This window comes from Dama dama, chromosome 25 (genome assembly GCF_033118175.1).
Source record: "Dama dama isolate Ldn47 chromosome 25, ASM3311817v1, whole genome shotgun sequence".
In the NCBI taxonomy this organism is placed as follows: domain Eukaryota; kingdom Metazoa; phylum Chordata; class Mammalia; order Artiodactyla; family Cervidae; genus Dama; species Dama dama.
In genome coordinates, this window is record NC_083705.1 from 75865707 (window position 1) to 75890828 (window position 25122).

The window sequence follows — 25122 nt, forward strand, 5'->3', positions numbered from 1 at the left end:
GGAAAGATTGAAGGCAGGAGGAGAAGGGGATGATAGAGTATGAGATGGTTGGATAGCATCACCGATTGTATGGACATGAGTTTGATCAAGCTCTGGGAGTTGGTGATGGACAGGGAGGCCTGGCGTGCTGCAGCCCATGGGGTCGCAAAGAGCTGGACACCACTGAGCAACTGAACTGAACTGAACTGAACTGAACCTGAAAGCCAAAAACAAAACAAGCAAACAACACCACGTCTTCTGCCCAAATGATAACAAGCTCCCAACAAACTCTCTGAAGCTACCCCTGAGTCCCTTAAGCCTTGGGTTTTCATTGACCCTGATGTTTGGCAGGTGGTCAGGGCATGGGGAGGTGTCCCAGGACACACAGAGGCTGACCCACCAGGCACTGAGCTGTGATCCGTCCAGCAGAGGTGAGGCCTGAGGTCCAAAGGGACCAGAGTGCCCGGAGCAGATGTAGCCCTGAGGTTCTCCAGTCCACCATCTCCCTCAACCCCCAGCCCCAGAGAAAAGCTGGAAGACCAAGTGCTGGCTTCTTTGGCAATTGCTCCACTGGCCTCAGAGGAAGATAACTTGCTACATAAACAATGAAGTAGGTGTGTGTTCACAGGCATCATCCCTGAGACAGCTTGTAGCAGTCATGTGATTCCCGGAGACCGTGAGCAGTCAGTTCTCAGGAAGCCAGGACAGGCGTGTCTGCAGTTCTCACGACTCTCAGCCTCGATGAGTGTCTCAGGGGTCTCCTGAAGTCCACTCACTCACGGCTGAGAGTCAAAGAGCTTTCAAGGTGAGAAAACATCCTTTTAAACAACAACAGAATCCACGGTGTTCAGCCTGTATTCTGTCCCTCTGATGTCCCGTGAGGAGCACTTTTGTATGATGTTTTCACTAGGCTCTTAAAAGTCCAAAGTCATTCCTGCAGAGAAGATTCCCTCTTTGTCCTTCTCCTTCCCAAAAACCGCTCCACCCACAGGTGCAGATGGGTTACGGGGACAGGACTGGAGGAGAGGGAGGCATGTGGCGAACTTGTGAAGTGCATGCACTGACCTCCCGTCCTGGAGGCGCCAGGAGAGGCGCAGGCTGAACACTGCAGGGTCCACTGCCCATGTGGGCCACGTTCGTGCCCCCACTAGTGGCGTCTGAGCAGGACCCAGGAGGCAGGATGGAGCCCAGGACGCTCACGGTTGTGCAGAGTCTGTGGGCAGCTCCCGTCCAAGCCCGGGAGTGAGTTCACACCAGAGCCTCTCATCCCCACTGACAGCCAGGCCAGGCGGGCACTTGACCTTCCTCACAGTTGGGCAGAGACAGCTGCTGGAAGTGGGTGGGCGGGCTGGGGCCTGAGCCCCCCGGTCCTGCCCTGAGACATCCCAGAGCGTGGGCCCCTGAGGGCTGTTGGCGCTGGAAGCTGCTGCTGGATGGATGGAGGCCACTGGACAGACGCCAACGCTGCCCCGCATCCAATTTTAGACGTCCCACTTCTGCACCTGTCACAGTGTCCCTGCTACCCGCTCCCCCCACCGAGTCTCACAGCCTCCTCTGAGCAGCCCCCCACTCCATCCAAGGGAGGGGAGACAGCAGGGGGAATGGGGGGAGCCCCACGGCCTCCACTGAGCAGCCCCCCACTCCTTCCAGGGGAGGGGAGACGGGGGGAGGGAGGGTGATGGGGGAGCCCCACGGCCTCCTCTGAGGAGACCCCCTCTCCTTCCAGGGGAGGGGAGATGGGGGGATGATGGGGGAGCCTCATGGCCTCCTGTGAGCAGCCCCCTGCTCCGTCCAGGGTAGGGGAGACGGGGGGCTGGGGGGTGTGCAGTTGCGGCTCGCCGCTGCAGCGTTGCAGGGTCTTGATGGATGGATGAGCTCTGGAGCCCAGAGGACCGGGGTCTGCAGTCAGCAAGGCCGCCATGCTGACCCTTCCGTCCTGTTAGGGGGCAGCCCTCTGTGGAGCACTCGTATACGGTTATCTGTATATTCACACTGCAGCTGAGTTTGCCCCCAGCCCTCGGCAGGATCTTGGGCAAGCTCCAGATGATGAGGGACGGGGAAGCCTGGTGCGCCGCCGTCCTCAGGGGCGTGAAGGGTCGGACACGACTGGGCAGGAACTCGGCAGGAGCATGCAGCGCCTCGTCTCCTGGGCCTGCGGGCGCCTCCTCCGACCCGTGACGCTCCGCGCCCTGTTTTCACACCAGCGTCCGCAGCCCCAGCCAGGCTGCCCCGGTCAGGTCCTCACGCGGCCCCTTTCTCCTCTCCCGTTGCCTCATCCTGAGTCTGAATGCACACCGGTTCCCGCTGCCCAGCCCGTGGTTTTCTCTCCGTACCGGCTGCCCACGGCCTCAGTAGGGCTGTGTTCTCCTGGGGACTCGGCCCCAAAGCTCAGCCACCCAGGGAGGCCCCGGGCCCCCGCCCACCCCGCCCAGCACTGCCACCTTCAGCGCCGGCCTGCTCGGGGGCCAGTGCGTCCCCGGGAAGGGGCCCCGGGCTCCCGGCCTGCCCTGCTCGCCTTGGTCACTCATGGCCCGTGCAGGCCCTGAGGGGCGCCCAGGGCTCCCGCGGGATCTCTGACGTGCTCGTCGTCTCCAGAGGGGGACGTCCTTGTTGGTTCACGTGGACTCAGCCCACTTTGCCAGCGTCGGTTTCCTTCACTGTCTCGAAAAACACAATAGTACCTTCCGTCTTCTCCTTTGAACAGACTCGTTGCAGGTTTCATGACCCCCCGGCTCCGGGTCGGCCTCTGTCCCTGATTTTGGCCAGTGTGTGAGCCCCTTCTGACGTGTGGGCCACTCCCCACCTTCCGGGGCTTGGGGGAGAGGTGCAGGTCCACCCCCACTGGAGCAGCAGGGTCCCCCTCCCCTGGAGAAGTGGGGTCCCCTCTCCCTGGAGCAGCGAGGCCCCCTCCCCCTGAGCAACAGGGTCCCCCTCCCCCTGGAGAAGCAGGGTCCCCCTCCCCCTGGAGCATTGGGGTCCCCTCTCCCTGGAGCAGTGGGGCCCCCTCCCCCTGAGCAGCAGGGTCCCCCTCCCCCTGGAGAAGCAGGGTGCCCCTCCCCCTGGAGAAGCGGGGTCCCCCTCCCCCTGGAGCAGCGGGGTCCCCTCTCCCTGGAGCAGCGGGGCCCCCTCCCCCTGAGCAGCAGAGTCCCCCTCTCCCTGAGCAGCAGGGTCCCCTCCCCCTGGAGCAGTGGGTTCCCCTTTCCCTGGAGCATCGGGGTCCCCTCTCCCTGGAGCAGTGGGGCCCCCTCCCCCTGAGCAGCAGGGTCCCCCTCCCCCTGGAGAAGCAGGGTCCCCCTCCCCCTGGAGAAGCAGGGTCCCCCTCCCCCTGGAGCAGCGGGGTCCCCTCTCCCTGGAGCAGCGGGGCCCCCTCCCCCTGAGCAGCAGGGTCCCCCTCCCCCTGGAGAAGCAGGGTCCCCCTCCCCCGGAGCAGCAGGGTCCCCTCCCCCTGGAGAAGCAGGGTGCCCCTCCCCCTGGAGAAGCGGGGTCCCCCTCCCCCTGGAGAAGCAGGGTCGCCCTCCCCCTGAACAGCAGGGTCCCCCCCCCCCGGAGCAGCAGGGTCCCCCTCCCCCTGGAGCAGCGGGGTCCCCTCCCCCTGGAGCAGCGGGGTCGCCCTCCCCCTGAGCAGCAGGGTCCCCCCCCCCGAGAAGCAGGGTCCCCCTCCCCCTGGAGAAGCGGGGTCCCCTCCCCCTGGGCAGCAAGGTCCATCCCCCCTGGAGAAGCAGGGTCCCCTCCCCCTGGAGCAGCGGGGCCCCCTCCCCCTGAAGCAGCAGGGTCCACCCGCCCTGGAGCAGCAGGGTCCCCCTCCCCCTGGAGAAGCGGGGTCCCCTCCCCCTGGGCAGCTCCAGGCCGGCCTCACTTTCCCGCTGCTCTCAGAGCCGGGGCAGCCCTGGTCTGGTCCGGGGCCCCAGGTGGACAGCGCGGACTCAGGAGCTGAAGCCTCATGGGATCCCAGCAGCCACGGCTATGGGCGGAGACCTCTGGCCATGGCATCCAGCCTGCGCCCCGGGGCCAGGACCCCTTGCAGCCTCCAGAGAGCCCTGCCCTCCGCCAGATGGACCATGCACCTCCTGCACCGAGGAGCCAGCCAGCCCAGTCTCCCCCTCCTCTGCTGGGACCCTTACCATGTGGGTGTCCCCGAGGGCGCCCCCCATGGCCATGCCCTGCTGGGTGACCTCCTAGGGCCCCCCCACACCTCTCCCTCCCTGTCCCAACTCCCCTTTCCAAACTCTTCTTTTTGGGATCATTACCCATGGGGTCTCCTTCCTTCTCTGTGAAGAGCCCACCCTGGCGGTCCGGTCCATGTGGCGTTTCCAGCTGGACGCCTGGTGAGGCTGGAGGGGGTGGGGCCCCAGATTCCTCACCCTCCGCCCTGCACCCCACCCTGGCCTCTCGCGAGCCTGCCCATGGGAGGGGCGTCCGGATGATGCCCCCCCGCGGTCCCGGGCCAGACCCATTCACCTGCAGGCTCTGCCAGAAGCAACACCCAGAGGGAGTCTGTCTGGGTCCCCAGGACCGCTCACAGTGGGCAGGGACCCAGGTGGGCAGCCAGCCCGCGGCCTCCGCAAGCTCAGGACATGGCTAGCACCTCAGATGGATCTCCCACCCCCAGCAGGACCCTGCATCCCCGTGGGCGGAACCTCCCGGGGGCGTGGCCTTGGCAGGATGGGGTCTGGGTTAGGGTAGGCTGGGGTGAGGGGACAGTGTCCCTGCACGCCGAGGGGCGTGGGGGGGCCTTAGATCCCAGGGGTGAGAGAGGCCAGAAGGCACCCCCACCCAGGACACCAAATGAGGAGGGCACAAAGGACAGGCCCTGTCATCCAGCGGGTCCCCCACCACCACGGACACCGTGAACCTGTTTGTGAACCAAACCCGAGTCCACTCGCCCCAGAGAAGCAAAGAAGTCTCCACTGACAGTGGGCAGAGGTGCAGGAAAGTGTTAAATGGGAAACGTCCAACTTGGGGCCAAGCAAGCAGACCCAGACCTGACCCCCACCTTCAGGGAAGGGTGTTTGAAGGGTGTGAGGGGGGGTCCTCCTGGGGGGGTGGTCAGGGTACGTGTCAGCTTACATACTGTCCTGACTGGCTGCAGGTGAGGTAACAGGGTGATGTTCCAGGAATCGCAATCACAAACCTTCTGGTCCCCACCAGGCTGGGGTCTGCCCGCCCACGGTCCGCATGTGGTGACCCGGTTTTACCTGGTGGGGCTTCGGTATCTGCAAAGCAGCTCCAGGCCCGGGCTCGGCAGGTGACCTACAGCCTGTGAGGAGGGACTACAGTCCTGGGCTTGGCTTGTGCTGAAGTACTACTACTTTGTCTTACTTGATTATTTACCTTTTCTTCTGCACTGTCTCACTTTTCTGGTTAAATTGGTTCATTGGCATTTAGGGAAGGACTTGAAGGCTAGAGCTTGATTTACAAACAAGAGGCAGAGGACAAGGGGATGGGCATTCCATCCCTGGGAGGGTCCCCTAGTTTCACCCCCAGTCATCAGCCATTAGACTGGGGTTGCTCTCCTTTTCACTCTAAAAAGTGGGGGATAAAGGATAGCCAGAAAAAATCGACTCCCCTTCTCAACCAACGAAATGCAGGTCAAGACGCATGTGTGTGAAATGAACAGAGGGAAAAATACCCTCCTCTGCTGGCATCAACCCTGGAGCCTAAACCCATCTCAGCATCGTCTAAAACAAATAAAATGATCACTGGAGAAAGCCAAGTGTAACTTAGAAATGTCGCTTTAAAGAAATGCCTATTCTGCTATTGATCTGTTTAATGTTATTTCTGCTCTTCCAGACTTAACTTTTTTGGCTCACAATCTTACAGAGTGTGTCTAGTTTCCAGTCCAGCGGGTTTCATCTCAAGATTCATGCACTTCATTTTGTCAGAACCCCTTGGAAGTTCTTTGCCCACTTTTGTTTATTCCTCCACTTTGGTTTCAGGTCAGCAGCAAACACACCAGCTGTGAAATTAGCCACAGGCCTTGCACACCAGCGCGTCACGTGGGGGGTGCGGGGCGGGAGCCTCTGAGATCGGGCTGTCGACATCTCCGTGGTGCCACGCCTTTCCCAAAGCACAGGCTGGAGGTGGACATTCTCTACTGTTACCTTGGCACAAAGGTGAATTTGTTTGGAAAGTTTCAACAAAACCTACTCATCTGTTTTGCCGTCCTGGAAAACTATGGAGGGATGACCCTCGGGAAGCAAAGAAATGGTTTGCACAATGTAACTCTGAAAGTCCCCACTTTAAGTTGAAACATTACAGAGCCTGGAATTCAGAGAGGAAAATGCAGATCAAGTACACTTCAGAACCCACAGGAAATGCTCTTCTATTTTGTCCTCAGATTCAGTCTGTCCCCAGCATACCTCAAACTGTTAAAATGTGAGTGTACCTGAAGGTCATGACACTGTATCTGAAGGTCAGGGGGCCAGTTTGAAGGTCCTTACAGGAGGGTACCTGGGTGGAAGCAGCCTCTGTGAGCCTCAAAGTAATCACCAGATTCCACACTTGCAAAGAAAACATAAGCTCAGGATTCACGCGTTGAGACGGATTTACATTCTGGGATCCTGACTTTATTTTCACCACTTCTGATCAGTTGTAAGAAATGTGTGTCTCTCCACGGAGCCACCCCGCCGTGGGGGAACGCAGAGTCAGGTCCCACATTGCTGCGTTCTCTCTGCAGGAAGCCACCTTCCCCCTTGGGGACCAGCTGTGTATTCCTCAGTCTCCTTTAGTGTTCTTCTCTGCCTGTCTTTACTGCTAGCGGCTTGTTACTCTAATCACGAGGGTGACGGATTTTGCATTTCCTTGAACTTCCTACCAGAACAAACCTCCAGGTCTGTCTCCCTGAGTTTCACCGCAGAAGCCACAAAATAAACTCAACAAACTTTCAAATCCACATCCAGTTTTGTTCCTGGACACGGTTACTTGAACTGTCCTCTGTTCTTTGCAGAGAAAGACGTTCCTGCCACAGTCACGTGTGGTTCCCTTCAAGCCCCTCGGCTTCACACGCTGAGTGCACAATTGAGTCTGTTGCACAAGTGACCACTCACGGATGGGACCCAAGAGCCGCCTGAGATCCAAACAACTGTATTGTTTCCCCAAATAGTGCATTTTTCCATGAAAGCATCCTGGTGACCTCTGCCATGAACATCATCACCATCAGGCATGACCCCACCGACAGTCGTCACCCACAATAATGGCCCTTGACAGTGACCTTTGACCTTCACTTACAGACGTTGCCCATGACCACCACCAATCATCATTTGCTCATGGCCACTGTCCACGCCCGTCACTCTGACTTCTCACACCCATCACGTGTGACCGTTAGCCACAACTGCAGAATTATCCACGGGTTTCAGCTTCTGCCTCTGCAGTTCAGAGAGCACGGCTGATGACAATGGGATGGATGTAGGATCCAGGCTCACACCGTTCTTGGAGAGAAAACGGTCGCACACACTTCAGCCAGGAGAGGTGGGCAGACCCCAGGCGTGGTGAGAGAGTGCCTGGCCACCTACACACCACCGCTCCTCGCCTGGCGGCTCTCGGACACCCACTCGGAGGCTGGAACCGAGGCTGCAGCGGCGGCTACGAGGTGGCCCTGCCCAGACTCATCAACCCCCCACGCAGAGCAGCAGGCCGACGGACGGTGCAGCTGAGCGCCAAGACCTGGGACGTGCCGCGTGCTCAGCAACCAGAAAACTCCAGATCCGACACTTCCTGTAGGAGACTGAGGCTCAATTCACAGTCCAGGAGTTTTCAAAGAAATGGTGTCTATTCATCTGTGAGCTATACCTGGCTGAGAACCAGGAGGAAACGGGGACCATGGACCCAAATACCTACCTTGTTCATTATAATAATCGACATGCTCAGGATGAATATTCTCATGTATTTTGTCCTTTGTTAAACATAGGGACTCCTTTATCCACTCAGTATGACAGTAGTTTTAACAACCTGAAAATGCTGGTCTTCGTTTTCACGTTTCAAGAATTCTCCCACTTAAACTGCAGACTTCTGTCCCTCTGATGGCCCAGTCCCTGTCTGCTTCAGTCTCATTTGCAGACCGTGTGAAATATTTAACCCCCAACAGACAATGTGCTCCCTTCCTTCCCCACCCCCACGGCGGGGTTGGTGTGGACAGGTTGAAGCAGCGAATGGGTGTGGGTTTCTCTCAACTTCACTTCCTCTTCTGATTCCTATTTCTTATTTCCCTTTGGAGCAGGACTTTTTCCTGAAGGAGAACTTTAACTTCTTGGCCAGAAGAGTGATGAGTCTCTGTCTTAATCACAAGCCCACCTCTCATTTCTTATTTTTCTCCAAAGCAGACTGATGAGATACAAACGGTGAGAAAGATTCTGAAGCCGTAAATGATGTTTAGCGTATCAATAAGTACTTTCACATATGTGTGATAGCATGCTCACGTATGTATCTGCACATGTGTTTCTACACACACAGGTACATTTTGTGTATATTTGTATGTGTGTGATCGATACATTTTGTTTTTTGTCTAAGTGGGTCCTTGATGTAAAAAAACTCTAAGTAGGACAAAATAGGTCAACACAGCTTAGAGAGTGGAGGTTTCAGAAGGAAACCCTCTTTCTTGTGAGTTTTTCTCTACCGTAATGCAACACAGAGACACACAAATATTAAAGCTACAAGCTTTAATATTTAACCAGAGGCTGGTCTACTGGGGTGCATTTCTTATTTCCAGGGGGGGTGCCGGGACGAGCCGCGACCCGTTTTAATAGACGTCTCCCCTCAGAAAGGGGAGGACTGTGGAGTCATGAGGGCCCGGCGCCGCGGGGCACAATATGCTCTGTGGTCAGAGCGCGTCCTCCAGGAGCCAGGGAACACGAGCAGAGTCTTTGTTATTAATCCGGAAATTGCATTTTTAGAACTGATATTGTCGACTACCAAAGCCCTACTCCTTCCCCTGTGGAATTTCTTTCCCTGAAAATCAAACACTGCCCCCCCATTCCCCCCGGAGTGGGGAGGCTGTGGCCCACGCATCCGTCTGCCCCGGGTCTGGCGGACACGGCCCCGCGGTGCGTCGCCCCCTGTCCGCAGCTGGAGCAGATGGCCTCCCCAGAAGACAGACCGTCGGGCCAAAGGGTGAGCCAGAACACGCGGGGTGCTCACGGACACGGCTCCGGAGGGCAGCTGCAGCCAAGCCCTCCCCTGCCCCGAGGCTGAAGGACCATCAGACACGACAGGGCGAGGCTGGAACCACCACCCACGGGACAGCGCCTACATGTGTCTCTTTTACTTTCTGAAAGACTGTAGCTCATGCCTGGTGACAGGAGTCCTTTAGACACCACCCTGCCCTCCAGTCCTGCAGAGTCTTCCCCGGCATCCTGTGCCATTGTGCAAAGAGAGCAGGTGGCCTCAGGGAGGGGGCGTCCACTTCTGGGCACCTCTCCCGGGGCCCCTCTCTGTAGCTGGTCGTGTGGCGGGGTCACTGGGGGGCAGCCTGCAGGTGTTTTTAAGGGGACTCAGGGGCACTCGCCGGGGCTGCAGGGACGAGGCTCCTGGCCCCAGCTCCCGACCACATCACCTGAACTAGCCGGACAATCTCCCCAAGTGTGCGTGGGGGTGAGCACACGCCAGTCCCTCCCCAGGACTGGAGGGACTCTCACACGTGCGTCCGTGTGTCACACGCCTGTGCCGATACAGCACAGCCTCCGCTGTGGCGTGTCGTCTGTCCACTGGGCCGCCCTGTCCTCCCCCCGACCCCCCAGACGTCAGCGTGTCAAGCGTGGCTGGTGGGAGCTCGTCCAGGAAAGCTGGATGGTGGTTTCAGGTCAAAGCTTCAGAAAATCCCCGTGCCAGCCTGATGGACCTGGCAGACAATGGACCATCCTGCTGCCTGAGAACCGCGATGAGCCTCCCCCATCACGGGAGGCCACGCTCTCCACCACCCACCCCGGCCGTGTCCCCACGTCCGGTTCCTGCTGGCAGAGTGGATGAGCGACCTCGGAGCCTGGCCGCCTCTGTGGGAAGACGAGTGAGGTACCAGGAGGAGAGCCTGCAGGCTTCCGACAGCCGTTTTACAAGTTGCTCCGGGAGAGAGTGGGCATTAGAGGCCTTCAGCCTGACACATGGGTTTGTAATTACATGAATGCATTTCAATTAATACCACCTTAAACACTTCCCACTTATTTACAGCGGAGTCATTAACCCACGTGCTGAAGCTGAGCGGGCCCCAGTACCGCAGACAACACGGACAATTAGCGTGACGCCTCACCTCTGGGCGCCTACTTACTGCGGCTCTACGGCAATAAACCAGTTTACTGTCGTCATTTAAATGAGGAGAGCTGATTGTTCAAGACACATAAAACAGTTCTTTAATGTTAGGAAATTATTTGCTTGTCCAGGACCTTGAAGCTTGGCAGAAAGGGCGCTGTTTAACTTCCCTCCAGCTGGAGACGCAGAAAGTTTATGGCCCTTTGGAGGAAGGTGCTGTGCTGACCACGGAGGGTGGTCTAGAAGTCTAAGAATTTCCTAGACTTCATTTAAAACTAAAATTTACTTATGTGTGTTTTATAAGAAATTAAATGATAAGAGAAAAATGTAAAATAAAAACATGGGGGAAATAAAGGAGGCAAACACAAATAAGATAGAGAGGCCACTGTTAATATCAAAGAAAGTGAAAATTAGATTAAAACATAAAATGGGAAAAGATGGATACTTTATAACAATAAAAGTTATAATTCTTGAGGAATATAGCCATGAATTTGTATTCCCTTAAGAACAAAGCTTCAGGATAACACCACAAAACTGTCATAAATGCAGGGATAAATGGACAGATTCACAGGAATTAGAGGAACCATTACCACAGCTCTTAAAATTGACAGATAGTAAAGTGTACCATAAAAGGAGGATTTGAATACACAACAGATCAACTTGACCTAATACACACAAAAAACAAATTTCCTAGCAGACAATAGAAATTATTTTCAAACACTCAAGGGGTATTTACAAAGCAGAGCATTTATTAGGTCACAAAGATAACCTCGATGAATTTCCAGAGTCTATGATGCAATACCAACTTGATCAAATATAATAAACCGACATTTGTTCTCATGAACATACAGACACATGTTAACATCAGAAGCCCCGAGCACACATCGAATGGAGAGGTGAAATATTAGATGCTTGTCTTGAAGTCAGATACACGCAATCATTACTCCTGTGGCTATGATCTCAGACAATGCAATAAGGCAAGGATAAAATGATTTGGAAGGGGCATCTGTTCTTAGTGTTAGTCTGGAGAAGGTTGAGGGCAGGAGGAGAAGGGGGCGACAGAGGATGAGATGGTGGGATGGCATCACCGACGCAATGGACATGGGTTTGAGTAAACTCCAGGAGATGGTGAAGGACAGGAAAGGCTGGCTTGCTGCAGTCCATGGGGTCACAAAGAGTCAGACACAACTGAGCAACTGAAAAACAGTGTTGGTCTGTGTAAGCAAGAAGGATGTTGATAACTTGGAACAAACTCCTCAGGTGAGTCCGATCTGTGAATGGAGAGAAAGGAGAGGCAGACTGTGGAATGGTTTGCCGTTCCCGGTCCCAGGAGTGAGGACTCCCAAGAACATAATGAGACTCCTGGAGTTAAAATTCCCGGTCAAATCTGTCCTTCAGAAGTGTCACTTTATCTTTTGGGCAGATAAAGGATCTCCTCTTTATGGTCCTAACATTATATGGGTTAAAAGCACATTAATTGAAAAAAGGGTAAGTAGGGGCACCCCGCAGAGTCTCTCAACTCTGTCCTGGGCAGCCTGGGGAGGAGTCAGGAAGGAATCTGTGCAACAGACAGATGAGGACGGTGCTAAGGGCAGGTGTGATTTATACACACAGACTTGAGCCTGGGTGCCTAGGAACCTCCTTGTACACTCATCCTCTGCTCGGAAAATTGGCCCCACCAAAAAATGAGGAATAAACAGGGAGCCAACAAGAGGAAAAGTACTGAAAAAGCAGAGAGGAAGCTCGTCATATGAAGAGATTTGATTCCAGGAAACCTACGCTGCTCAGCTGAAAGCAGGGAAGGGAGGTCATCCCAGGAGAGGAGAGGAGACATCCCTGAGTTAGATGCTGGGAGCCCGGGACCCCCGTGGCCAGGGTCCCACCTTGAGCAGAAGTGCTGGAGTCTCTCCATTCCTCTGCCGCGGGGCTTCCTGAAGCCAAGACAGGCCCCTCAGTTCCCAGCCTCTGCCCATGTTGTGTTGGATTGCTTCTTTTCCTATTACTGACTTTTCAGAGTTCTTTATGTATTCAGAATACAAGGCCATATCAGATATGTGATTTGAAAGTATTTTTCCCAGTGTCTGGCCTGTCTCTTCACTCTCTTTATAGAGAAGCTACTGATTCTGATGAGGTAAATGGTATCAATTTTTCCTTTTTTAGATCATGGTCTTGACATTACATCTGAGAAATATTTGTCTAACCCAAAGTCCTGAAGATTTCATCCTGCGTTTTCTTCTAGAAGCTTAGTAGTCTTCATTTTTATTTATGTCTATAATCCGTTTCAAGAGTAGGACACGACTGAGTGACTGAACTGAACTGATAATACATTTCGAGTATATTTTGTACATGGTACAAAGAATAAGTCAGGTTCATTTTTTAAAAAAACAGATCACTGGTTACTCTAGAAGGATAGGAAAACTATCTTTTCTCCACTGAATTGTTTTTGTAGATATATCAAAAATCAATCAATATATACATGGTCTATTTCTGAATTCCCTATTCAATTCTATTGCCTTGTTTGTCTAAAGAATAAATCCTAAAAATAATACAGAATGTCCTGAGATCAAATAGTGAAAAATTTCCAAGTTTGATCTTCTATTTCAAAGTTATTTGACTATCCTTATTTTATGCCTGCACATGAATTTTACAATTAGATTGTTAATTTCTGCAAAAAAGGGAGTAGCTGCTAAATGTTGGTTGGTGTTTCACAGAATCCATGTATAAATCTGGGGTGCACTGACATGTCAAAGAGAATTAGTCTCCCAATCAATTTCTATGTAAATATCTCCATTTAATTATGTCTATTTTAATTGCTCTTCCAAAGTATGAAATTTTCAGTGTATAGGTCTTGTACTTTTTGTCAGGTTTGTCCCTAAGTGCTTCATATTTTTATGATATTGTGGTTAGTATTTTTTCATTTTTATTTCCAATGTTATCAGTATTTAAAGACAATAGATTTTTGTATACTGATCTTATATTCTGTGACTTTGTCAAGCTCACATATTATTTCTAGTAGCTGTTTTATAGATTTCATGGAATTTTCTACATAAATAAGTGTGCTGTCTGCAAATTAAGACAGTTTTACCTTTTTTCTCCAGAGTCTGTATTTTATCAGTTCTCTTGCATAACTGTCACCCTGCCTGTAGCTTTCAACACAAAGTTGATGAGAAGTGGTGAGAAGGGGCGTATTCATCCTATCTTGCTCTTAATGGAGACATGGTCAGAATTTCATCAGTAAGTGCAGGGTTACTACAGGTGCTTCTTCACTAAATGTTTGGTGTATTCAGCAGAGAAGCCATGTGGGCCTGGATTCTTCTTTGTGGGAAGATTTTTAACTATATATTCAATGTATTGGAGATATATATATATATATATATATATATATATCTCCACATATATATGGCCAGTCAGATTATCTATTTTTCCTTCATGAGTTTTGGTAGTTTCTGTCTTCCAAGGTATAGTCCATTTTATCTAGGTTTTTTAAGTTGTTGGCATAAAATTTATTCAAATTATAATAATTATAGTTATTATAATGCCTATCATAATTATTATAACCTCAATATCTATAGAAGCTGCAGTGGCATGTAATGATATTGGTAATTTGTGCTTTCTTTTTTTCCCCTAGTTTGACTTGAGGTTTATTAATTTTTTCTATTTTCCAAAGATTCAGCTTTGGGTTTTAAGGCTTTTGTTCAATGTTTTCTAATTTTTCTAATTTGTTGATTCCTGTCTAATACTTATTATTTCCTTTCTTCTCTTACATTGAGTTTCATTTTCTCTTATCTTTCAAATTTACTAAGGCAGAATCTGACATAAGTGACTTGAGACTTTTCTTCTTTTCTAATAGTAGAAATTTAGTTCTATAAGATTTCCTGCAAGCGCTGCTTCAGATACACCTTGAAATGGTGATATTTTGCTGTTTTGCTTGCATTCTTATACTTTCTGATTTCTCTCTTGATTTCTTATATAACCCATGGATTAGCTAGGAGTGTACTATTTGATTTCCAAGTATTTGGAAATAGTCCAGACATCTTCTTTGTCATTTTTTTCTATGAGGTAGGGTTTCAACACATAAATCCGGGGGAAACACAGCTGGTCCATCCCAGCACTGCAGTTTGAAAACCAGTCAGGGGACCAGGGCAATCGTAAACTAGATTGGGGATCAGAGCAATCACAAATTCACCTCATCTGTTCTCTTCTCAGAATCACCATCCCTGACACGCAGGGTAGAGGACAAAAAGTCTCTCAAATACAAGCCGTCACAGTTCCAAACCAGAGGCCCGGCTCTGGAAAAACATATGTTGGTGGCCAGTTTTATCACTGGGCATGCCCCAAATGAATCTTCAGATAAAACAGAATGTGAAGGTTTTATTAAAGTGATAAAAATGAGCTCATGGTAACCTATATATGTGTCATTATCCAAGTCACTGCGTGATTGTTTAGCGCTCAAACCAGCCAAGCTGTTTTTCCAGGAGGAAGATTTGATGACTGGTGTGTGGGACCAACCAGAGAAGGCAATGGCACCCCACTCCAGTACTCTTGCCTGGAGAATCCCGTAGACGGAGGAGCCTGGTAGGCTGCAGTCCATGGGGTCGTGAAGAGTTGGACACGACCGAGCAACTTCACTTTCACTTTTCACTTTCGTGCATTGGAGAAGGAAATGGCAACCCACTCCAGTATTCTTGCCTGGAAAATCCCATGGACGGAGGAGCCTGGTAGGCTGCAGTCCATGGGGTCGCGAAGAGTTGGACACGACCGAGCGACTTCACTTTCACTTTTCACTTTTCACTTTTATGCCTTGGAGAAGGAAATGGCAACCCACTCCAGTGTTCTTGCCTGGAGAATCCCAGGGACGGGGGAGCCTGGTGGGCTGCCGTCTATGGGGTCGCACAGAGTCGGACACGACTAAAGCGACTTAGCAGCAGCAGTGTGGGACCAACGCTGGGTCGTGTCATTGTTATAAACCCTCACAGGTGGAGCCAAGCCTCTTTCATCAAGGGTGGGGAGGGATGGACCTCAACCCAGAGCAGCAATGCTCTATGAGAATAGTTTGAAGCAATGAGCCTATTTAGAAAAGCTCTTATATTAAAACATTCAGATTGTGCCTTCACTCTAATCATGTAAGCTGGTCGATTTTTTTTTCTGTAAAAATATCTTTTCAAGGAAGGACATTTATCAGCTACAAATGAAGGATGTGGTGGAGGAGGGAGACCTCGGGGTCTGAACCAACCACAGCAGGCGGCCCGGGCCAGTGGGGCCGGAGCAGCTGACAGCCAGATGCTGTCCATTCGGGCAAGGATGCCGGAGGGTCACCCAAGGACAGGAGCACGGACACATGCGGCCACGGTGCCCGCTGCTAAAACAGCCCCTGGAGGTACTCTCAGAGCCCTCATGGCACCTGTGGTTAAAGTCCACAGGGAGTGACCGCTGTGCCCCAGGGAGACAGGAGGCAACCATCTCTCCTCTGATTCCTGCGGCTCCGGGGCAGGGGGCGCAGCGAGACGCTGCCTGGGGCACAGCCCGCTGCAGCTGGTGCTTCAAAATAAAAACTCAAAGCGGCTGCACATGGGGAGCCTGAATATAACTCCAGACGAGATCCATCCCAAGTCACTGAACACGAGAACGACGCAGTGCCAGCGCAGGGGAATTAGTGAGCACAAAATGACATCTCATTCTTGACAGCTAGACGCTGATTGCTCTCATCAAGGTGGTCACAGAGTGAAGGTCTGTTTTGATAGTGACCACATACCTCTTAATGAAAGTGAAAGAGGAGAGTGGAAAAGTTGGCTTTAAGCTCAACATTCAGAAAACTAAGATCATGGCACCCAGTCCCATCACTTCATGGCAAATAGATGGGGAAACAGTGGAAACAATGACAGACTTTATTTTCCTGGACTCCAAAGTCACTGCAGATGGTGACTGTAGCGATGAAATTAAAAGACACTTGCTCCTTGGAAGAAAATCTGTGAGCAAACTAGACAGCATATTAAAAAGCAGAGACATTACTTTGCCAACAAAGGTCCATCTAGTCAAAGCTATGGTTTGTCCAGTGGTAATGTACGGATGTGAGAGTTGGACTACAATGAAAGTTGAATGCCAAAGAATTGATGCTTTTGAACTGTGGTGTTGGAGAAGACTCTTGAGAGTCCCTTGGACTGCAAGGAGATCCAACCAGTCCATCCTAAAGGAGACCAGTCCTGGGTGTTCATTGGAAGGACTGATGCTGAAGCTGACACTCCAATACTTTGGCTACCTAACGCGAAGAGCCAACTCATTGGAAAAGACCCTGATGTCGCGAAAGATTGAAGACAGGAGGAGAAGGGGACGACAGAGGGTGAGACGGTTGGATGGCGTCACTGACACGATGGACAAGAGTCTGAGCAAGCTCCGGGAGTTGGTGATGGACAGGGAGGCCTGGCGTGCTGCAGTCCACGGGGTCGCCAAGAGTCGGACACGACTGAGCGACTAAACCGAACTAAACTGACCTAAGTCTTTGAGAACTGCCAAGGACAGGGAGTTTTTAATTTATCAAAAGTTATCTCCATGGAGTGGAGCAAAACTATATGGAAGAGGAACGTTTTGTGAAAGTTTACTGTAAATCAAAGGTGACTTGTAAGTGACCGATAAGTAAAAATGGTGTCATCACCCATGAGGGGTGTCCTATGGTTCCTGACGGGGGTGTAACTCGAGAGGATTCACTATCATCACTGCCTCCGAATTCAGTGCTGGAAATTCTAAAGGCCCGCTCAGCAGAAGAAGCTGCATCTATCCACTGACTTTCCCACCAACTCAGTTAAAGATTCCACCCAAAGCCGGAGGGAAAGCCCTTCACAGTGATGCTCCTGGTGTCAGACTTTAAAATAAGCTCTTAGGGAGAACAGAAATGGAGATAATGCAGGAAACGAGACTTGTTAGGAAACATCTGTGTAGGGCGTTTATATTCAGTGAATATAAATGAATATAAATTCAGTGAATATATAGTGAATTCAGTGAATCAGATGTTTTCTACCCTTCCCTTCTATTTTCTAAGTTGAGAGTCTCCTCTACCCACTTCAGCTTATTAAGAACATTACAGAAAATTTTATTTCCTTTGTTTTTCTAACATATTTCTTTTTTTGTAATATATATATTTTATTAAAGTCTAGTTGACTTACAATGTTTCAGGTACACAGCAAATGGATTCAGTTATCCAAATACACATATTATTTTTGAAATTATTTTCTATCATAGGTTATTGCAAAATATTGACTATGGTTCCCTATGCTATACAGTAAACCTTTGTTGCTTGTTGTATAATCTATTTTTTAATTAGAAATCTAGCATTCTATTCATACTAAGTCAAAGTGGAATCAAAATGTCATAATTTTTTTAGTTAGGCAAAAAATCATAAGTTTTCTAAAATATATATATTATACTTATTTTATATATGTATACAAAATCTTTTTTACTTACACTTGATAAAGGCTTGAAAAAGAACATCAAAGAAAGTGAGAGATGGACAAAACATATTTCTAGCATATTAATTTTGTACAATATTCTAAAATACTGGGGAAAGCTAAAGTCTAACATTTTCTGATCTCAAATTTTAAATTAAAATTGCACAAATTTTAAATTGCTGTTAGAATAGAGAATATATTCTGTATTCTTCAAGCTACCAAACAAAATCTGGGCCTTCCAGGTGGCTGGTCAGTAAAGAATCCATCTCCCAACGCAGGAGACGCAGGAGATGGGGATTCAATCCCTGGGTCGGAAGATTCCCCTAGAGAAGGAAATGGCAACCCACTCCGGTACTCTTGCCTGGAGAATCCCATGGACAGAGGAGCCTGGTGGACTATAGTCCGTGGGGTCACAAAAGTCAGACACAACTTAGAGACTGAGAATGCACGAACGCACCAAACAAAACCGGATGAAGATATAAACCAAGTTAAATGCATATGTGTGCTGTGTTATATGAACTAAAAGAGGACCTGCGATCTCTAAGGAATGTAACAATTTAAAGATGACAAAGATTCTGGCTTCCCCTGGTGGGCGGCCGTCCGCGGGGTCACACAGAGTCGGACGCGACTGAAGTGACTTAGCCGCAGCAGCAGCAGTGCCTGCTTGGTGCAGTCTGTCCCTTGGGAGGGCAGCACAAACATTTCTCTGCCCTCCGTCACATCTGCACGAAGCCTGCCCCACAATCTGAACGGCTACTCACTGTCAGTAATGAACTTGGGAGCACGGGCATCAGAAGGCACCTCTGGGGTCTGGAGGGTTATCCACCCTGGGCCACCAAGCCGATCCCTTCCTAAGGAGCTCTGTCACCAGAGCCTGGGCTTTTGTTTGCAATCCCTTTGGCAACACCTGAACACCAAGACCCGGGTCAAGGAGCAAAGGCTTTGGCAAAGCACAACTGGAGAGAAGAGATGGAAGGCTGGTCACCGCTGAGTCCGCCACGGGCACTCGGGGTCTGCTATTCAGATACTTCCGTACTGAACTGTGTCTGCCTTTGAGGAATCCGCGTCCAAGGGTCTGCTTGCAACTGGGTCTAATAATCAACACGCAGTATGGATTCCTCTTCTCCTAACTTCAGTAATGATTTGACTAACCATTTAAAGCAGACTTCACCACTTCCCCCAAACTAACTCACATTCAACTGAACGAGGCAGCTTCATGGTAAAGGTACAAGTCGGCACCTTATTAAAATGAGGATTGGCAGAATTTTGGCTAAGGATAAGGTATGATTATATTGAACTAGAAAAAAAAAAATCCATGAATATAATTCCGTTTTCTTCAATGAAATTATGTGAAACAAATATTTTCGACCTGAGTGTTAAAATTTAAATGAAACATTAATTTTAATAGACCCAAGTAGCTGAATGTGCTATATCCTTTATTAAACCAAAAGTTTTTGTGGAAAATATTTACATTTTGCTTTTCTCTTTTTCTCAACATTGTCTAACACATTGTTGGTGATAGAATTTTAATGAATAAGCAAAATAATGGAGGAAGAAAGGAAAGAAGGAAGGAAGACATTGGTCTCTCTATAACATCTTATTATATTAATGTCGGTGAGTTTCAAAATTTTAAGATAAAATAAGTAAGTCTTTTTTCCTCTTTAAAATAGCCAATAAAATGAAAGATTTCAAAATTCACTGAAAGTGTTAATCCCAAGGAAATCCAAGGCCTCTTCAGCATCAGTTCAAAATACATTCTGCTAAATGTTTTTGATACAGCAATTGACTTATCTGTTAATATTCACTGTTTTTTAGCTCAGATTTAAATTTTTACCTTGTTATTTTCTGATGGCACAAGTAAGTTTTAATAAGTATTTTTAAGTGAGTGGCAACAACTCTTTTTCTACCATAAAAGAAAGTAAAAGAAAATTTTAAATAAAATTTTAAAATCACCCATAACCACACAGAACTAATTTCAATTTTATTCTTTCCTTTTCAGTCTTTGTTCATGCATATACTGTTTTAAAATTTGCTTTTATAGAATATAAGCAATATTGCACTCTACTTCTCTTTTATTGAACATAATTATTACATTTTGCAACACTACCCACAATAATCTTAAAAGAGCTATATATTATAAAGCTCATTGAGTGCCTGTCCCACACTGTTTTAACCATGTGTCAATGTTTGGCATTCACGTTGTTTCTAATTGTTCACTGTTTAAAATAATACTCCAGTTAATATCTTTTTACACGTGGGGTTTGTTGTGTGAGCTGTTACACAATTCACATAACATGAAACTTACCATTTTCAGCTGTACAGTTCAGTGGCTTTTAGTATTTTCTCAGTGTACGGCAATCTCCACCCTATGTCATTCCAGGACGTTTTCGACATTCGGAATGAGATTTAGGGTCAGCTTTTCCATTTCTGCACATACACAGGCCACCGCAATCTTCATACACACTCATTTGATTGCGTTGGGGAGCACAGTCATCTTTACAATAATAAGTCTTCCAGTCCATGAGCATGGAGTGCCTTCCCCCTTACTGAGGTCTTTTTAAATTTCTCTTGACAATATTTCATAGTTTAGGGTGTTCAAGTCTCACACGTCCTGAGTTAAATATATCACTAGGTATTTTATCCTTTTTGGTGCTATTATTGATCACTTCAGTTCAGTTCAGTTGCTCAGTCGTGTCCAACTCTTTGAGACCCCATGGACTGCAGCACACCAGGCCTCCCTGTCCATCACCAACTCCCGGAGCTTACTCAAACTGATGTCCATCGAGGTGGTGATGCCATCCAACCATCTCATCCTCTGTCGTCCCCTTCTCCTCCTGCCTTCAATCTTTCCCAGCATCAGGGTCTTTTGTAAGGAGTCAGTTCTTCTCATCAGGTGGCCAAAGTATTGGAGCTTCAGCTTCAGCATCAGCCCTTCCAAAGAATATTCAGGACTGATTTCCTTTAGGATTGATTGGTTTGATCTCCTTGCGGTCCAAGGGACTCTTAAGAGTCTTCTCCAACACCATAGTCCAAAAATTCTATTTATACCTTTGTTTGGGGGAGAAGGGTTGCCCATTGTGAAGGAGTAGAAATACAAGTGATTTTTATATGTTGATTTTGTCCTCCAACTTTGCTCTCTCATTTACTAGCTTTAAGTGTATTTTATGGATTATTTCAGAGTTTCTGTCTATAATATTAGGTAATCTGTGAATAGAAATAGTTTTGTTCCTCCTTCCCAATGTGGATGCTATTTATTTCTTTTTCTTGCCTACCTGCCTTGGCTAGAACTTCCAACACAATTTTAAGAGAAGCAGTGAGCACAGCCTTCCTCATCTTGCTCTTGATCTTAGGAGGTAAGCTTCCAGGCTCTTACCACTGAACATGATGTCAGCTGTGGGCTTTTCAAAGATATGCTTGAACTTGCTAAGAACGTTTCCTTCTATTCCTCATTTACTGAGTCTTTTTTATCATGATAAGATGTTAGCTTTTTCAAAAGCCTTTTCTGCATCAATAGAGATTATCCTTTTTCTCTCTTCATTCTATTAATATGATGTATCACATTGTTTAATTTTTGAATGTTGAAACACCCTCATATTCTTGGGATAAATCCCATTTGGTCATGGAGTTTAATCCTCTTAATAGCATCCTTTGGGATGCTAGATTTTTGCTGAGGATTTCTGCATCTATTTTGATAAGGGACACAGAGCTATAGTTTTCTGTCTGATGTCATGGCCTTGTAGATGTTAGGTGGTGCTCCATCTTCTAACTTGTTGGAAAAGTGTGAGAATGGTTGGTGTTCATTCTTCTTCAAATGTGCGATGAAGTTCAAAAATGAAGGGATCTGGCCTTATTCACTGAGAAGTTTTTTAAATTATTGACTCAATTTCTCACTTACTACAGATTTATAAACATTCACTCTTTCTTCTTGGGTCAGTTTTGGCACCATGTGTGTTTCTAGGGACATGTCCATTTTATTTAGGTTATCTGATCTGTCCGCATAGAATCGCCCGTAGTATTCTTATATTTTTGGCTGCACCAGGTCTTAGTTGCAGCAGGTGGCTCTTAAATGTTCTTAATGTGGGACCTAGTTCCCCAACCAGGACTCCAGCCCAGGCCCTCTGCATTGGGAGCCTGGAGTCTTAATCATGGGACCACCAGGGAAGCCCCTCATATAATTATCTTTATTTCTATAAATATATAGTAATGCCCTTGCTTTTATTCCTGAATTTGGTAAATAGAGTTGTCTATATCATTTCTTGATTAATCTAACTAAAAGCTTGTCAATATTTTTATCTTTTCAAAGAACCAATGTTTAGGTTCATTCATTCCCGCTTGCTTTTCCTCTCTCTAGTTCACTTTTCTCTGATTTAATATTTGTTATTTCTTTCTTCTTGCTTTCAGATCAGTTTACTCTTTTTCTTGTTCTTAAGGTGGAAGGTTATGTTGTTTATTTGAAATCTTCTTTAAGGAAGGCCTTTTGGAGCACTGTTCCCACTCTGTCCCACAAGTTTACTGCATTGTTTTCATTTTCATTCCTCTCCAAGCATTTTCTAAAGTCCCTTGTGATTTCTTCATTGACTCATTGGCTGTTTAAGTGTGTGTCATTTCATATCTGCATAGCTGTAGATCTTCCAGATTTCCTTCAGTTACTAATGTTTCATTGCAGTTGGAGAAAACATTTTGTAGCATTTCCTTTTTAAGTGTATTAAGACTTGTTTTGTGGTCTCACACATGTGGCTGATATACCCATCACAAAATAGACACCAAGGTAGAGAATATAACCGAAGAAAAAGATGGGTGTTTCATCTTGGAAAACCGTCGCTCCACCAGGACAAAATGCCATTCCAATTAGTGTGCATTTACACTGCAGCCTCAGACATATAAAATAAGAGCTGGAAAATTTTAAAGCAGAAATAATTAAATCCCCAATTTCAGAAATAGATTTTAACCCAACACTCTCAGTGACGCCAAAAGAAGTAGACAAACAGGTTTTGGGATTGAGAAATCTAGAGCAGTGCAGAAGCAACCATGGGCCTGGCGTGTGGAGAAGACCTCTCCCGACAGCATGACACATGTGTGCTCGTGTGGAGGACACACCTGGCCAGTCTCTACAGAGCAGGCCAGGGGGTAGGCTGCGGCAAGCTCCCAAACCGAAACCATCCCAGGAGCGTCGTCTGATCGCCTGTGGTTATCCTAGCATTCGATGACCATAAGGTGACCGAATAATCCCCGTGTTTGGAAATGAAGAAGTGGAGTTGTAAATAGCCACTGAACGGAAGAAGAAATCCTGACCGAAACACAGCTACAGATTGAGCTGAAGTTAACAAATACCTCAAGTATTAAAATGTATTACGCAGTTAACTTGTGCACAAGAGACGCAGCCTCGAGCTCGTGTGTCAGAAAAGAGGGAAAGCTAAAGAACGAGGCTGCCCTTGATTTATTCAAACGATGTCTGCGTGCCTCAGTAAAGTTTTCGTGTTTTCTCTACGCACCTCTCTGCATTTGCCGGGATCCCTCGTGGTTCCAGAAGTCAGGACCGCAGCTGGCAGGAGGACTGTGAGGCACCACCTTGGTCAAAGCGTTTTAGGGGCACGAACGAGACCTGGTGATTGAGACGATCTACATTACAGCAAAATGCGCCGCAGAAATAATTAGTGCCAAAACTCAGTGATGATGACACCAACATTTTGGAGACCTGATCAGCACCGCCGTCTTCCTTCTCCCCAGCGGAGGACTCACCCCTGTGATGGGGCCCACGCCCACCCCAGGCCCAGCGGAGAACGCGCCCCTGCGATGGAGACCACGCCCATCCCAGCCCAGCGGAGGACTCACGCCTGTGACGGACACCACGGCCACCCCAGGCCCAGCGGAGAACGCACCCCTGCGATTGGACACCACGCCCACCCCAGGCCCAGCGGAGGACTCACCCCTGTGACGGAGACCACGCCCATCCCAGCCCAGTGGAGGACTCACCCCTGCGATGGACACCACGCCCACCCCAGGCCCAGCGGAGGACTCACCCCTGTGACGGAGACCACGCCCATCCCAGCCCAGCGGAGGACTCACGCCTGTGACGGACACCACGGCCACCCCAGGCCCAGCGGAGAACGCACCCCTGCGATTGGACACCACGCCCACCCCAGGCCCAGCGGAGGACTCACCCCTGTGACGGAGACCACGCCCATCCCAGCCCAGTGGAGGACTCACCCCTGCGATGGACACCACGCCCACCCCAGGCCCAGCGGAGGACTCACCCCTGTGACGGAGACCACGCCCATCCCAGCCCGGCAGAGGACTCACCCCTGCGATGGACACCACGCCCACCCCAGGCCCAGCGGAGGACTCACGCCTGTGACGGACACCACGGCCACCCCAGGCCCAGCGGAGAACGCACCCCTGCGATTGGACACCACACCCACCCCAGGCCCAGCGGAGGACTCACCCCTGTGACGGAGACCACGCCCATCCCAGCCCGGCAGAGGACTCACCCCTGCGATGGACACCACGCTCACCCCAGGCCCAGCGGAGGACTCACCCCTGTGACGGACACCACGCCCATCCCAGCCCGGCAGAGGACTCACCCCTGCGATGGACACCACGCCCACCCCAGGCCCAGCGGAGGACTCACCCCCGCGATGGGGATCTGGCCAATCCAAAGCAGCACCGCAACTGGGCGGTTCAGAGGCGGCAGGCGGTGTGCCCGGGACTGTGGCGCTGACACCTCTGGGGGCCACGCTGGCCCACGAGGGTCCTTAGTGCCCCCGTCTCTCCGGGAAGCTGGCAGCGTGTGCAGCAGGCCGTCGGTGACCCAGGCGTCCCATCCACTGCCGTCTGGGGCCCTTCTCCAGCGACACTGAGGAATCCACCATTGAATCCAACTTCAATCCACTCTTGAAGTTTCTGGATCCCCCGAATCTCACAGAGCTGGTTTCCGTGTGGGCCAGAGGGGTGTCCCTGGGGTGACCGGTGACCAATGGACACGTCCCTGCCCACTGCAGCCCCTCTGGCCTCTGACTCCTTGGGGTTCAGCCACTTTCTGCTCACAGGGAAGTTCCCAGAGGAGGATAAAGTTAGTACCTTGTTTCCTTCGTTTCTGTCCATTTCCCATCTAATAAAACCCCCCAGAACAATCCCACCATGTGCAACCTGAAACAAGTCATTAAATCAAACTCCCAAAGGTCGTGGTGGAGAAAACGCTGTCTTGATCTTAGTCTCTGGCAAACACGTGTCTGAACTCCTTAAAAGCAGAATTCTTTTATTCATCCATACGTTAACTGTGGGGAGACCCTGGGCTGGATTAGATAAAAACCTCAGCAGCTTAACCTTGACCATTTGGCCTCCAAAGAAACACGCCCCCCCCCCCCAGCTGTGTGGCAACCAAAGGACCTCAGCCCACCTCATTTCGACCCCCCCTGAGGAAGGAGCCCCCGAGAAGACGGGCGTCATCTCAGGGACACAGAGCCGTCAC

General features: G+C 49.6%; 1 protein-coding gene across 1 annotated transcript; it reads left to right on the forward strand.

Moving 5' to 3' along the window:
- Positions 1–2505: 2505 nt before the first annotated feature.
- LOC133046639 (basic proline-rich protein-like) lies at positions 2506–24104 on the forward strand. The gene is made up of 6 exons (XM_061129512.1): positions 2506–2512; positions 3216–3437; positions 3532–4146; positions 7536–7648; positions 9040–9084; positions 23382–24104. Exons 1-6 carry the CDS (start codon positions 2506–2508, stop codon positions 24102–24104), a joined length of 1725 nt encoding a protein of 574 aa, XP_060985495.1.
- The last annotated feature ends 1018 nt before the right edge of the window (positions 24105–25122 follow it).